The sequence below is a fragment of the Magnolia sinica genome, chromosome 6 (assembly GCF_029962835.1).
Source record: "Magnolia sinica isolate HGM2019 chromosome 6, MsV1, whole genome shotgun sequence".
Classification (NCBI taxonomy): domain Eukaryota; kingdom Viridiplantae; phylum Streptophyta; class Magnoliopsida; order Magnoliales; family Magnoliaceae; genus Magnolia; species Magnolia sinica.
In genome coordinates this window covers 87,127,844-87,142,012 of record NC_080578.1, presented here as the reverse complement: position 1 = coordinate 87,142,012, position 14,169 = coordinate 87,127,844, and the positions used below count along the sequence as shown (strand labels likewise).

General features: G+C 40.1%; 2 protein-coding genes and 1 long non-coding RNA gene across 7 annotated transcripts in view; all 3 read right to left on the bottom strand.

The window, feature by feature from the left end:
* Window positions 1-330, bottom strand: part of LOC131249016 (uncharacterized) — a 127,383-nt gene extending 127,053 nt beyond the window's left edge. Inside the window, exon 1 of the mRNA XM_058249577.1 lies at window positions 1-330. The gene's annotated coding sequence lies outside the window, so the exon portion shown is untranslated.
* A 151-nt stretch (window positions 331-481) lies between these two features.
* On the bottom strand, window positions 482-2,537 carry LOC131249014 (pentatricopeptide repeat-containing protein At3g22470, mitochondrial-like). Its single transcript, XM_058249574.1, has one exon. The coding sequence runs from the start codon at window positions 2,535-2,537 to the stop codon at window positions 726-728; it is 1,812 nt and encodes a 603-aa protein (XP_058105557.1). The 3' UTR covers window positions 482-725.
* Window positions 2,538-4,673: 2,136 nt separating this feature from the next.
* Window positions 4,674-7,640, bottom strand: LOC131249008 (uncharacterized). Of its 5 annotated transcripts, XR_009172600.1 has the most exons (5): window positions 7,618-7,640; window positions 7,496-7,528; window positions 6,494-7,089; window positions 6,317-6,388; window positions 5,490-6,063 (listed from the first exon to the last, which is right to left on the bottom strand). It is a non-coding gene; the product is annotated as an uncharacterized LOC131249008 (long non-coding RNA). The 5 variants fall into 5 exon arrangements; XR_009172598.1 differs by lacking the exon at window positions 7,618-7,640 and adding an exon at window positions 4,674-5,441 and having other exon boundaries at window positions 5,733-6,063; window positions 6,494-7,597; XR_009172599.1 differs by lacking the exon at window positions 7,496-7,528.
* Window positions 7,641-14,169: the final 6,529 nt, after the last annotated feature.

The following is a 14,169-nucleotide window of genomic DNA, read 5'->3' as shown; positions in this document are numbered from 1 at the left end:
CTTGAAAGAGCGGTCCCAGCAGCTCACGGCCACCTCCCATGGATACATGTACAAAATCGAGGATTTAGAGGCTTCTAAGAACATCCAGATGTTCTCAGACAAGCTTCATCGATACTCTCAACGTAATAGATCCACCATACGTTTCCAATATATTATGTCGTACTTCAATGTTCATCCAATGGCCCGTGAATTCTCTGCATAGAGCTTGGCCATTGGTGCTAGTGATATGGCAGAGCGGGCCATGAAAGCTTGTAAGGAGTTACATATGGCCATGGAGATTAATATTGTGACATTGTCGTTGGTGCAAGATGATGGAGATGCAGATTCAATAGCCAGACTCGATCTGAATCCAATTTCGAGCTTTTCCTAGTTGAGTCGAGCGAGATGACTTAGCTAACTCGATTCATGTATAGCTCTATCCATGAGAGATGTATTCATAAAAAATAAAATAAAAATAAAAACATCACTCAATCCACACCAATTATTTGAAAAGGTTTCTTCCTTTCCAACAAGGAGATAAATCGCTAGGTGAATATTACAGGAAACTCAAAGGAATATGGGAGGAGTTGAATGTGTATCAACCTCTTACAAGCAAGGTATTCCCTAACGGTAACAGTGGTCAGAACAGATACCATTGTTACAATTATGGTATGGGTCGTTACAGCTTGAGAGAGAGAGAGAGTTGATGTTGAATCGAAGTTCACCAAATCACCTCTTTGTCGCCCCTAGGGTACAAATTTATGAAGCATTCCCAGGTATTCTTGACCTTTTACGTCATCTGCGAGCAAGCCTACTAACATAGTTGCGGTGGATGCATCCACAGAAAAATGTCTTTTAGCCATTTCCCCAAGAAGTTGCATTGCCTTGAGGGTCTCATTCTTTTGTAGAAAGCCCCTAATTAAAGCATTGAAGGTGAAACTGTCTGGTTGGAAACCCTTCTCTTCCATTTGCAAGAACAATCCATTAGCTTCCTCCAAAAGCCCTTCTTTACAGAGCCCATTGATTAATGTGTTATATGTCCTAACATCATTCCCCAAGCCCATGGTGGAGGCCCAACTGAAAAGCTCCTTTGCATATTTAAGTTCCCTAGCTTCGCACATCCCATTAATAAGGACATCCATAACTTTATTATTTGGTTGAATTCCTCTAATTTGCATATCATTAAGTAGTTTCATTGCCTCGACAGGACGCTCACTTTTACATAGCCCATCCATCAAAATGGTGTATGTGATGAGATTCGGACATTGTCCATGAGCTTTCATCTCATTGAAGAGCTCTTGTGCAGCCACAATTCTCCATACCCGGTATAGCCCACCTATAAGAGTGTTGTAAGTAACAACATTGGGCTTCAATCCCTTGCAAGGCATTTCTCGGAAAAGCCACATAGCCTCGTCTACCATCTGCTTCTTGCAATAGCCGTTGATTAACATGCTATAAGTCACGACACTAGGCTTATGACCTTTACAGACCATGTAATCAAATATCTTTAAGGCAGCATCCATTTGGCCAATAAAACAGTAGCCATTCATCAATGCATTGTATGTGATTACATTAGGCACCACACCTCTCTGAGTCATCAATTCTAGTAATTCATGGGCTTCTTTAACCATTCCTTCTATGCAAAGAGCATTTACCAGTATGGTGAAAGTTGTGACATCAGGCGAGATTCCTCGATTTGACATTTCCTCGAACAAACTCATTGCTTCTTTCCACTGCCCTAAATTGCATAGTCCATGAATTAAAGAACTATAAGTGAAAACATTCGGCAGAATCCCTTTACCAACCATTTCTGAGAAGAGGTTAAGCGCCTCCCTTGTGAGCCCATCTTTGCATAGACTGTCAATGATTGTGGTATAAACAATAAGGTTAGGACTACATTTACCCGCTTCCTTCTCCATTTTCCGAAGCAACCCAAGAGCCATTCCGTTGTTCCCCGACTTGCAAAGACCGTCAATTAGTATCCCAAACGACACCACATTATAAGGATATCCCATTTCTACCGTCTTCAGAAAGAAACTACTCGCTTCCCCAATCCGCCCTTCCATACAAAACCCCTTAATAAAGGTAGCCAGAGTCACGACATCAGGCTCATGGCCACGTTTCAGGATGTCGCTGAGAATAGCAAAACCAGAACCGATGCCATTCAAGCGGCAGTAACAATTGAGAAGAATGCTCCATGTACAGATATTGGATGGGATCCCTAACCAATTCATCTCCCGATGAAAAGAAATCACGGTCGAATAGTGTTTCATTTTAGCAATAGTAGTTAACAGGCGATTAAAGGTCTGGATTGAAGGCAGCGGCTGCGTGCGGACCATACGATTGAAGAGGCCCGCTGCATCCTCTAACCTCACAAAAGCACCGGCTCGAATCGAATTGAATAGATCATTCACCAAATGGTTGAATTGGGTTGGAGTCGGGATCTTGTTCTCTGTGATTTTAGAATCAAGGGCAGAAATGGTAATTTCAATAGAAGCTGGAGAGGAGAGAGTTTTACCCTTTTGAGCAGCGGCAGCGGCAGCTCTTCTCGACGACATTTTACGAAATCGAAGATTTTGTGGGTGCCAAACGACTCCTGATGAGAGAAGAGAAGAGGGGATGATAGCAGTTGTGGTCCTGTGGAGTGCGGCTGCCACCCCTGAACCATTGATGTGGGTGCGACCCTGACTGTAGGACCCACTTCGATGTATGTATTGTATCCACGCCGTCCATATGTTTTGTAACTATATTGTGGAGTATGGTCCCAAACATGACACAGATAAAAATTTCAGGTGGACAGTTACTGCTATTAAAAACCAAGACGAGCGCCGACGTTCCTCCATCTCCGAGTTGTACGAACGGTTCAAAGGAGATCAAAGTTGCATGGCCCCACAGTGATGTATTTTTTATATCCACACCGTTCATCCATTTTTTAAGATCATTTTAAAGCACCACCCAAAATGAATCATGTCCAAAGCTCAAATGGACCACACCTAAAATAGCAGCAGAAATAAAGATTTTCACTGTTAAAAAACTAGTAGGGCCCGCCGTAACGTTTATTTTCCATCCGATCTATTCGTAAGGTCAAAAATACCTGAATGAAAAGGGGAAAAAAAATCGTATTAATCTGAAACTTCCTGGGAGCTAGAGAAGTTTCGGATCAAGCTGATATTTCTGATTTCACTTCATCCACGCCTACGTGAAATTATTAATAAGTTGGATGGTAAAAAACACATCACGTTGGCCCCTAGAAAGGTTTTAACGGTGGGTGTCATTATCAATGCAGCTTCCTTTGGTGTGGTCCAGTGGAGCTGTGTACATGCCTAATTTTTAATTCCAAACCTTAAAATGATATACCAAAAGAGTTGAACGGCGTGGATAAAACATTTACATCACGGTGGACCCCAGACCGATTACCGTCCGGGCGGCCGCGTCCACCGTAAAAACGGTGAGATCGGGAAGCCCCACACGCACCCTCTGTACAAGCTTCTCTACACGCGGTGCACGTGCGAACATGTTAAGCATGATGTGAATCTTAGATTCGATGCAAGTTTCATGTTCTCACGTGCGATACGTGTAAAAGGTGCGTGTGGAGAAGCTGCTTATTTCGCAACCAAAGTTGGTTCTCTATTGGATGCGCGGGTCCCGCATGAAATCCAAAATCCTGTGACCACGCGTAAATCTCACGCAGGCATGTACAATGTACGGGGAAACTCCGTGAAGCCCACCACAATGTCCGTGTGGCATCCACTCCGTCCATCAATTTCTCCACCTCATGTTAAGGACATGAACATGAAAACTAGGCAGATTCAAAACTCAAGTGGGCCGCAACAACTGAAACAGTGGGGACTGAACAACCACCATTCAAAACTTAGTTGGGGACAGACAATTTCTGCATATGGCTGTTATTTTGTTTCCCATCCAAGCTGGTGGGAGTTTGGAAGGGAAATAATCATCAAGGTGGTCCCTTTGGCAAGTTTCAACCCTAGCCGTTTTCATCCCACTCTCTTGGGTAGTCCTTCGGTCTGCCTCATTTTTGGGATCATGTCCTAACATAAGGCGGCAAAACAGATGGACGGAGTGGATGCAACACGCATATCGATGTGGGCTCTACAGACCTTCTAGCTACAGTTGAACGGTTAAGATTTGATGGTTCCCCACTCATCCCTAACGAATTATAGAAACTTTAATCTTCTTCTATTTCTTTGTTTCTATAAACACCTCCCACTTTCTTTCTTTCTTCTTCTTTTTTTTTTCTTCTCTCTCTTCCTTCTTTACTATCACGACATCAGCAGCCATGTTCTTAGACGAGGAAACTGGCACCTGGTTCGATCAAAACACCAAAATCATCATCTCTGCCAATACCCAGATCCGTTGCTCAGTTCGCATACATGCCGTGCTCGAACCAGTGCTTCAAAACCAAGAACCGTCGCTCTTCATCAGAATCACATTGAACAAGCGGTCCCAAAAGCTCACGGCCACCTTGGATGGATACATATACAAAATTGAAGATGCAGAGGATTCTAAGAATGTCAAGATTTTCACAGACAAGCTTTGCTTATACTCTCAACTTAAGAAATCCACCAAAGGTGCCCGATATATGATGTCGAACTTCATTGTTCATACACTGGCCAACGAATTCTTGATAGAGAGATTGGCCATTGGTGCAAAAAAAAAAGAAGTAGGCCTTACTTGATGGATGGTGGGCATATTGAATGTGAGAGCACATGATAGAAGGTTGACATTAAGTGTGGGCCCACATGATGAATGGCTCATACTGAAGGTTGGGACCTACATGATGGAAGGTCCACAGTAAAGGTGGGACCTACATAATGGACGGTGGACATCAAAGGTGGGTCCCTCATGATGAACGACTCATATTGAACATGGGGTCCCACAAGATGTATGGTCCACATCAAGGTGGGCCCACATATTGAACGATTGACATCAAAGGTAGGCCCCGCATGATGGATGGCCCGCATTAAAGTGTGGCCCAACAAGATGAAACATGCACATCAAGTGGATCCCAATTGATGGTTAGTCCACATCAAAGGTGGGACCCATATGATGGACGATGGTCATTGAAGGTGAGCCCACATGATGGTCAGTTGACATCAAAGGTGGGCTCACATGATGAATGATCCATATTGAAGGTGGGGCCCCACACAATAAATGGTCCACATCAAGGTGGGCCCACATGATAGACGGAGTGGGCTTCACATGATGGATGACTCACATCAAAGTGTGGCCCCTCACAATGGACGGTCCACATCAAGTGGGGCAGTTCGTTAGAGTTTGCTGAAGCCATCAGCCAAGCGAGGCTGTTGGATGCTGGTTTCATGGCAGCAAGTTTTACATGGAGCAAAAACCACCTGGGGAGATCCCGTATGTGGGAGAGGTTAGACAGGGTGTTGTGCAACTCAGAATGGCTGCTCCACTTGCCTACATTTCGGGTCCAACACCTAGCCATGACCAATTTAGACCACGTCATAAGGCAAGGCTATATTTGATTAGTGGGCTGATGAAAGCATGAAACTTCCATAATTAATCACTATTGAATTAATTCATAGAGTAAGAAGAAAATAAAATAAGCTCATAATTTTTTACCCAAAGAACCAACTTCTCTAGTTATGCGACACATAAGGTAGTTCAAAAAGAATCAATGACATTGATAAAATGGATTTTTTTTTTTTAAGGAAAAAATAATAAAAACAAATGAAGATAAGAACTAGACTCACCTTCTTGTGGCTTACCTTAGTTTCAAATCAAGCTGAGTTTTGGTCCTAGGCTTTTTCTGAGGTGACGCATCTGATAGATGAGTTGGATGGAGTGAATACATCACATGGACCCACATCTGCCTGGTGTCACCATAAGCTTACCGTGGTACTGGTACCGCTGGAGCGCACCCCTTTTTGGGGCGCATGGAACCCATGGAATGAGCAGATCAGCTTATTTTCTGGGTTAGCTAAATTATTTTCAAGTAAGAACCCTGATGTAGCAATCCCATCTGCATATTCTCTAAACGATTGCATGTCACAACTAAGCATGGACCGTCCACGTGCTCTAAATAAAGGATACTCTGGACTGCATCAGGAAAAAGGAAAACAATCATGAAGCAAACTGTGGAGTACATGAAAAATGCAACAACATTTCATAATAATTTAAACCAACTGAAAACTTGAGTCGGCCTTCTGTCAAACATTGCAAATGAGTCCATCCTGAATTCATATTACTTAACTCATAAGTGAGTTACAAGTGAAAAGATAACCAAAGGGACCAAACAACAGTCCATGGTACTAAAGTTCATGGTATATTAGAAATAAGCAGAATTACTTACCTGTCAATCAGGATGTTCTGAATGATAAGGTTTGACATAGAATGGCCATACCGAGGGTGATTGATAAAGTTCCTACATAAATGAAAAGTTTACTACCATAATTACCCAAAGTAAATACCATAGGTCTAACTGATGAAGAATGAGAAACAATCTAATCCTAAGTCCACAACAACTAACCAATAAGAAGAAATTGGTTTTGCAGTAGTATACGTCTAGACTTTGCCCATTGGATTGGTTTTATAACTTCTTAACCTTGCTCTTCTTTCTGTAAAACTAAAACACTCCTGAAGAAAGAATGAAAGAAAAAAAAAAGATATTAACCAGAGGTAATCCATGTCAAGAAAATGTTGACATTGACAATCAAAGAGAAAATTGATAAATGCATAAGGAACTTTTTGTGTTCAGCTAGTGAAGACACCATGGTTAACTATGAAGGGCAATAAGATCACAGTGTTACTAAAATTGAAACCTCCTAGATAACTAACAATATTGAAATCTGTCACAATAGCTGGAATATCATGAAAGGATCCATAAAAGCATTGTTTTATACAAAGCAACCAATCAAGGAAGTTCTCTAGCTATGCATCTCTATATGAATTGTGACTCAGATTCCTGCACTGGGAAAAAAGATCGGTTAGCAAAATAAACTGCCTACTCATAAACCAGAGACTTTAACACCCTCACAGATTACAAGAACTTACAAATAACGGAGAGATTTCAAGGAAGCTAAGGAGAACTGAATATTCTGACTCAGCCAATTGAATGCCAGGTTTCTGCATTGCAGGAAGAAAACAAAAATATATCTTGGAACTGAGATTCAGATTTTTTTTAAAAAAAACATAACATCTTCCTCCTAATAACTAATGAAAGCTAAGATGAAGATAGCAGAAAGTCTAGAGATGAGGAAATTTTCAAATTTATAAATGCCTCTAATGAATTCAAATGGCATATCGTGAAAAAAATTAAGGAAAAGACTATCTAAAACTAAAGAATTAGATGTGTGCTAGTAGAAGAGAACTCCCTTAAAAAGAGAGGAGGTGAGAAAACAGAGAACTCCCTAAAAGTTACTCATATAGAGCCACTGGTATGTCAAAGCCATAAAAGAATACATAAAATTTTAATTGCAAATCTCAAAAGAAGCGAGATAGTGTGTGTGGGGCAAGAAAAACCCCTGTTTACCTATGCATTTGGATGCTTAGTTGGACGGAATTGCTAAACAAAAAAATAAAAATAAAAGTGAAAAGGGGAGAAACAATATCTATAGAATCTGTTTCTTACTCATCAAACGATATTAAACTTACCAAGAGATTTGATGACAACACTGTTGGACGTAGGCCAGTGGGGCCCACTTGTGAGCAATCACTAGTGGGTACGTCCCATGTTTTCTCCGGTCTCTTCCTTTGAATTAAATTTCAAATTCAAATATGAATTTGATTTTTAATTGAAGATAGGGATTTGATCGGATTATTTGGCCTTATCCCAATCCCACCCAAACTCTCCTTCCTCTGTTATAAAAAGGAATGCGCTTCTCTCGTGTAAAGCATTGAGTCATACGATAAACCGAGAGTATACAGAGAGATACAGTGTGCACTATAGTCTGTCCATTTTAGCTTGTCCTTGGAACGATCTGATTCATAGATCGCAATCCGGGGCCACTTATACCATAGGATCAGAGGTGTGAATAGATCCATCTGCTCCAGTAGTAGATAGGCGAGCCGTTGGAGAGTCAATCTTCTGCTTTGTAAAGGTTCCAAACATCGTGTAGACCGTCAGATCTTGTAGGCTCACCTTCCGCACTTCCCAACAAACACTGCTCTTAATAGTGAATCAGGATGCCTAATCCGCCCGGTCGATTGTCCACATTTTGGATCAACCCACTTCTTAACCTGTAGAAATGCTGAAAATTTCAACCTAGCACTGCTGCATTAAAGAAATATGGAAGAAAATGATGCATTAAAGAAAACTAGTTTGCCTAGGGTCTACTACTTTCTTGGTGAAGTCCTCACTTTCCAAATTCAACAAACCAACCTATACAAAAAGCAAGGGATGTAAACATACTAATAGATCCCAAAAATGAATCATATCTAAATCTAAGGTGTACAACAAAATAAGAAAACAGTAAAAATTAAATATCCTCAAGATAGAAAATATCATCCAATATTTCCTAAATCAAAATTGTAAGTACAACCTGAAAGTCAGTTGTTGGCCATGAATACTAAACCAAAAAATTAAAAAATAAATAAATTGGCAGTTGGAATGGAATCCATTTCACAGGAATTTGCTAGCCGGCTGCTGGCCAGGAATCCGAAAACAGGCTTTTAACTCGAAATGGATTCCAACTGGAATCCATTTCTCACCTTTCCAGGGCCCAAATGCCGGATTTTTCCCACACTCAAGGACTCCATTTCCATAATTGAACCTTTCCACTTGCACTTAGAAGCTGAGTGTGGTGTGATGTAATGGTCATCCATCAGGACCATCCAGTGACATTGTTCACAAAGAAGGAAAAGGGCATGAGTTCATCTAGACACAACAGAACAATACCCAAAAAGACTGTAATGTTCACCAAGATCACTCTGTCATCCAATGGGACTGTCCAAATAAAATTTACTGCAATTAGATTGCCTTTTAGGCAAGAATGAGTACGAAATTAAGCACAATCAGATGCCGTAAACTTCTAATAAATTGATTTTATTTGTTTTTTCTGGTAGACTGTCGAGAAGTGAGGCAATTCGTCAAGAGTCAAATTGCAATAATTCAAAACAGCAAAAGCTGTACGAGTCCGACTCCATTTATAACGAGTGAAGACGCACAAACTGTAATTTAAAAATATTTCAAATTTGGAACATATGGAATCATGGTTTGGGTCATGTCTTCTCATGAATGAAAATGGTGCCATCCCAACTTTGATTATCTCTATATTGAAAATAGGACCATTGGATATTTCATACTTTTAACCATCCAAATAATCTCCACTAGTCTGACGATCAGCTGAAACTAACTGATGTTTGGAAGACTATATGGTTATTTCAAATGCAAGTTTTGCTGCAGTGGTAACTTGGACGCATAGTGGTAGATGAAAGAAGATGGGGAATATTGCAAAACTACACACACACACATATATATATAGAGGCATGCTCACCTACGCACCTACGCAGGTGCGCACCTTTGCACACGTGTCATGGGTGTCGAATCCGAACGGTCCATGAGATGCATAATCCCATGAAAACTTAGGGGGTGAATTTTCACCCTGATCTAAGATTCTGGTTGGCCATAGCAAAGAGAAATTCAAATCAAGGGAAGAAACTGTTTGCATTTTTCATGGCCCACCGAAGTTTTGGATCAAAGTAAAAATTTGCACCAAAGGGTTTCATGAGGTTCTGCTTCATGTGGACTGTTTCATGGCCCACCGAAGTTTTGGATCAAAGTAAAAATTTGCACCAAGGGGTTTCATGAGGTTCTGCTTCATGTGGACCGTTCAGATTTGCGAGACTCATCAGATATGATGAGTTCTCAAAAAAGTTCATATGTACTACGTACGAACTGGTTCGCAGGTGAGCATTTCTCTGTGTGTGTGTGTGTGTGTGTGTGTGTGTGTAACGCTTCAAACGAGAAGTTGAGCAATAAGAGTAGGGTACTTTTCTTGTTTTAGGGCCTGTTTGTTTTTTCAAGGCGATGGTAAATACACTATAAATAGTAATTATTATGATTTCACCATGTTTGAAAATTCATAGGAATTTGTGCCTTTGAAATTGGTTCAAAGGAGATAATTTTAAATTTTGAACCGCAAGATAATGCATATGATATATCTATTCCGTCCATTTGTTTTACTACAATATTTTGAAGCATGAGACAAAAAATGAAGCAGATCCAACACTCAAGTGGCCCACACCAAAAGAAACAGTGGCCCCACAAAGTTTTTAACGGTTAGTATTCGATTCCCTTTTTCGTATGACGTGGTCCACTTGAGTTTTGGATATGCCTCATTTTTTTACTTAAGCTATAAATTCAACTGGAATATTGGATGAACAGTGTGGATAGCGAAATGCATCACTGTGGGACCCACAGATATTTTGTAATATTCTTGGTTTTCGTGTCAAAATGTAAGCAGTCAAATCAAGTATGCTGTAAATGCATGGGGAAATAATTATTACTTTTTTACATGGTATTTACCAGTTCACCGGAAAATCAAACAAGCCCTTAATGAAGGAGAAGAAAATGGTGACGTGTGGTTGTGATGTCACAAAAAAATGTTTTTTAGCGTAGCAAAGTTTCGAAAGGAACTTTTAATGTGGGCCTCTCATCGCGTGTGGAAGGTGTCTCGCGAGTGGTTCTGTTAACACAACTGGGAGCCACACGTGTGGTTTGCTTCACATAGATGCGGGAAAGTAGTAACGGCACGTGCTTGAAATAAATATAATGATATGGTGGTTTGTCTCTTTCTTTCTTTCTTTCTTTCTTTCTTCTTCTTCTTCTTCTTCTTCTTCTTCTTCTTTTTTCCAACTTCGGATTACTAGGAGAAAGAGAATATCTTCAGGAGCAATCGAACGTTTTCATTTTGAAATTATTGGAGGATTAAATAGAGTTTGGGGAGTTCAATGGGGTCTACGTTACGCAGTAGTTAGTTGAAAGTTCTGACCAAGTGATGATAATTTGTAAAGGTACACTGTCATCATTGTTAGATCTACAGAGGCAAGAAGAAGATGAAGAGGTATCGACGGAGAATTTGGCAATGGTTGATCAAACAGTTTCTCATGAGGTGTAGAAGAAAGAGAGGAGCTCAGCAAAGAAAAGGGCAAGCATAATTTCTCTATGAAGATAATAAGTTGGAATGCATGTCATCTGGGGTGTCCGTAAAAGAGGATACATGTTAGGAATAATTGTAAAAAATACAAGGCCTAGATAGTAGCTTTCCAGGTAAGGTATTTCGTATAGGTAACGGTGGCTGTAACGGTCACCATCGTCACCAATATGGGCATCGGCTGTAACGGCCGATGCTGGGAGCATAATGTTCATTACAACCTCCGTAATGGTTGAATTTATTTTTTTGCCTAAAAAGTTTTGGAATAATATTTAGAAAATCTAGAATAATATAAATGTTCTAAATATTTATTCTTTTTCTTTTTTTCTTTTAACATGTTTATGGTAGCGTAACAGTATACTCTTTTTGTGAGAGTGTTAGATTTGGTTGTTTGGTGAATTTATGAACATGGTTATATGTCTCTAATATTTACACATCACAATCAAGCATTAGAACTAGAAATTGAAAAAAGGCATAAATAACATGTTTTTTGAAGGAAAAAAAAAAAAAAAGACCCTCGGAGCTTCTATTCTCCTAAATCGCTTTGATCTATGGTTTTGATCCTAAAAAATATAGTGAGAGTGGTGGAAATCTGCTGTAGAATAATCTAAGAAAGTTTTTAGAATGAGAAAAGTGAAAGAATGAATTTAAATAGAAAAAAGTTGTCGTTTTTTTACCATTACAGGGGTAATGGTTGTTATGCCCTATAATGACCATTATAGCCCCAAAAAAGCCAATTTCCGCGTTTCATCTGTTGAATGTCAAATATTGCATATTTTTCCCTATTTATATCTTAGTTTTATGAACATGATAATGCTTAATGGGTATATTTTATACATGTTGGTATTGCAAGGTGAATCTAAGAGCTTGGATTGAAAAGAATGTTAAAAGCATAGATTTGATACTCAAGAATCACCAAGGCAAATGATGGATCTTAGATGACCAAGATTGAAGAATTCACATGCCAAAGATACAAGGAAACCGAGTGAGGAATGAAGAAAATCAAAGATTTGAAGTGAAGAAAATGTTTAATTTGAAGTTACAATCTAGTGGTAGCAATCGGTCACTCCGATCTTTCCCTCTCTATCTTTGTTTCAGTGATTCTCTATTTGCTGAGCTAAAATTTATCTCCCTTTTATATATTTTTTTAATACCTTTTTTCTATTGAATGTGATGTCCATGATGTTGATTATGACAATGGTGGTGGTGAATATGGTTATGATGATAATATTGGACTATGTTGTTGTACAACAGATTATGATGAAGAATGTAGCATTGGGATATGCATGTTGGGTGGAATGGCCTTGGTAATGTTGAGTGTGATTAATTGTTGGAATTGTACGTAGTGGCTGGAATTTATCTTTTTTTGTTTAACTCTACTGCCATTATTTTTCAGATTCATGATGAAGTCAGGCCCTTGATTGAGTGGAATGGCCATGGGATAAGGCTTAGATGACGATGACGACAATGATGACCTCTGCTGCTATTGGATTTTCTACTTGAAGTTCTAAAAATATGTTAGTCATGAGTTTTGGTGTTGATGAAGATAGAATGTGGCTTTTGTTTCAAGGCTCCATATTTGATTTGCAGCTTCTTGTTTTGACAATTAAAGAGCTTCAATTGCCCTTTTCAGGAGTTTGCATTTCTATTCTTCATATGCACAGTTGGTTTGCTGTGGGCTTCTATCCTTCAATCCCTCAGCTCATGGGAGTAAATTTGGTGGTGCTATGCTTGCCGTGAGCAGTGGGGTTTTGCTGGGCAGTTTCCTATCAAATTCCATGGTTTTAAGCTGTAGTGTAGAATTGCAAGCCAGTAACAGCCCCAAGGATCTATTGTGATTTTGATTGATTCATAGAGTTTGGTTGTTATCATCAAATGGAATGGCCCCATGTGCTATTTGTATGGGCTGCTCAGATGTCAGACACCCTTTTTGTGATTCATGCGCAGCATCTTTTTGTTTTTGAATTGATTCAGTTAGAGCCAGTTTCTTTCTAACTTCTTCTTACTTTGTTTCGTTCTTTCCTTGTCTCTTTTTTTTTTTTAATAATTAGCTAAGTGCAGTTAATGGTCAATCTATGCATTAGCGGCTAGCTATTGCTGTCTGCTCGAGATAATTGCAAACGAAATTACAACTCTTTAAATAAGGAGTCTTGAACACGAGACCTCCCCTGTGGGCCCCAAATCACATGGGTCACCCACCCCAAGTGTGCTCCTACATTAATCGCCCCCGGTGAGGAGTCTCGAACACGACACCTTCCGCTCTAATACCAATTTGATGCAGGATAATTAACCACTTGCTCTAAAAGCTCGAACTGTTAGAGTATGGCGAATTAATCCCTTTATCTCATAGCCCTGGCTCCACATCTCATGGGTTAGGACCTGGGCCAAACCTCCCTCGTGGGCTCATGGGCCCCAAATCACATGGGCCGCCTATCCCAAGTGTGTCCCCGCATCCCATGAGCTACCCCACTCGAGCCTGGTGTGAAATGTCCCTGCATTAATCACCCTCGGTGAGGAGTTTCGAACACGAGACCTCCCTCGTGGGCCCCAAATCACATGAGTCACCCACCCTGAGTGTGTCCCCACATCCCACGAGCTACCCCACTCGATCCCGATGTGAAAATGCCCCTACTTTATAATCCTACTAGACTTCATGGCTTTTGGCTAAAAATAGTAAGTGTCCAATTTGGCCCAACCACGTTATTCTCCTAACTTGGAAAGGACTTCTCCATATGTTGCTTCAGCTAGATTCATGTTCCTGCTTGGACAAGATCAGGTCTAAGCCCTTTTCATGTTGAGCACGACTTCTACAACTCAAATGATCAAAAGTTATACTCATATTAAAATTTACTATTTATAGTAAAAATGAAATTAAACGAGACTTTTGACCGTCGATCTGATTGAATCTTGCAAATTTGTTGTGGGTAATCCGATGTAGTGGGTTGGTTGGCTTAACTAGGTTCTCCTACCTCAAAATCATACAAAATATGTCGAAAAACTCGCCCAGGTTTGCGAGATGCAAGATACAACTGTTTTAAGGTTCTGATGGTCC

Excerpts from the sequence above, each read along its gene's own strand:
- LOC131249014 (XM_058249574.1), bottom strand. The coding sequence starts at position 2,537 with ATGTCGTCGAGAAGAGCTGCCGCTGCCGCTGCTCAAAAGGGTAAAACT.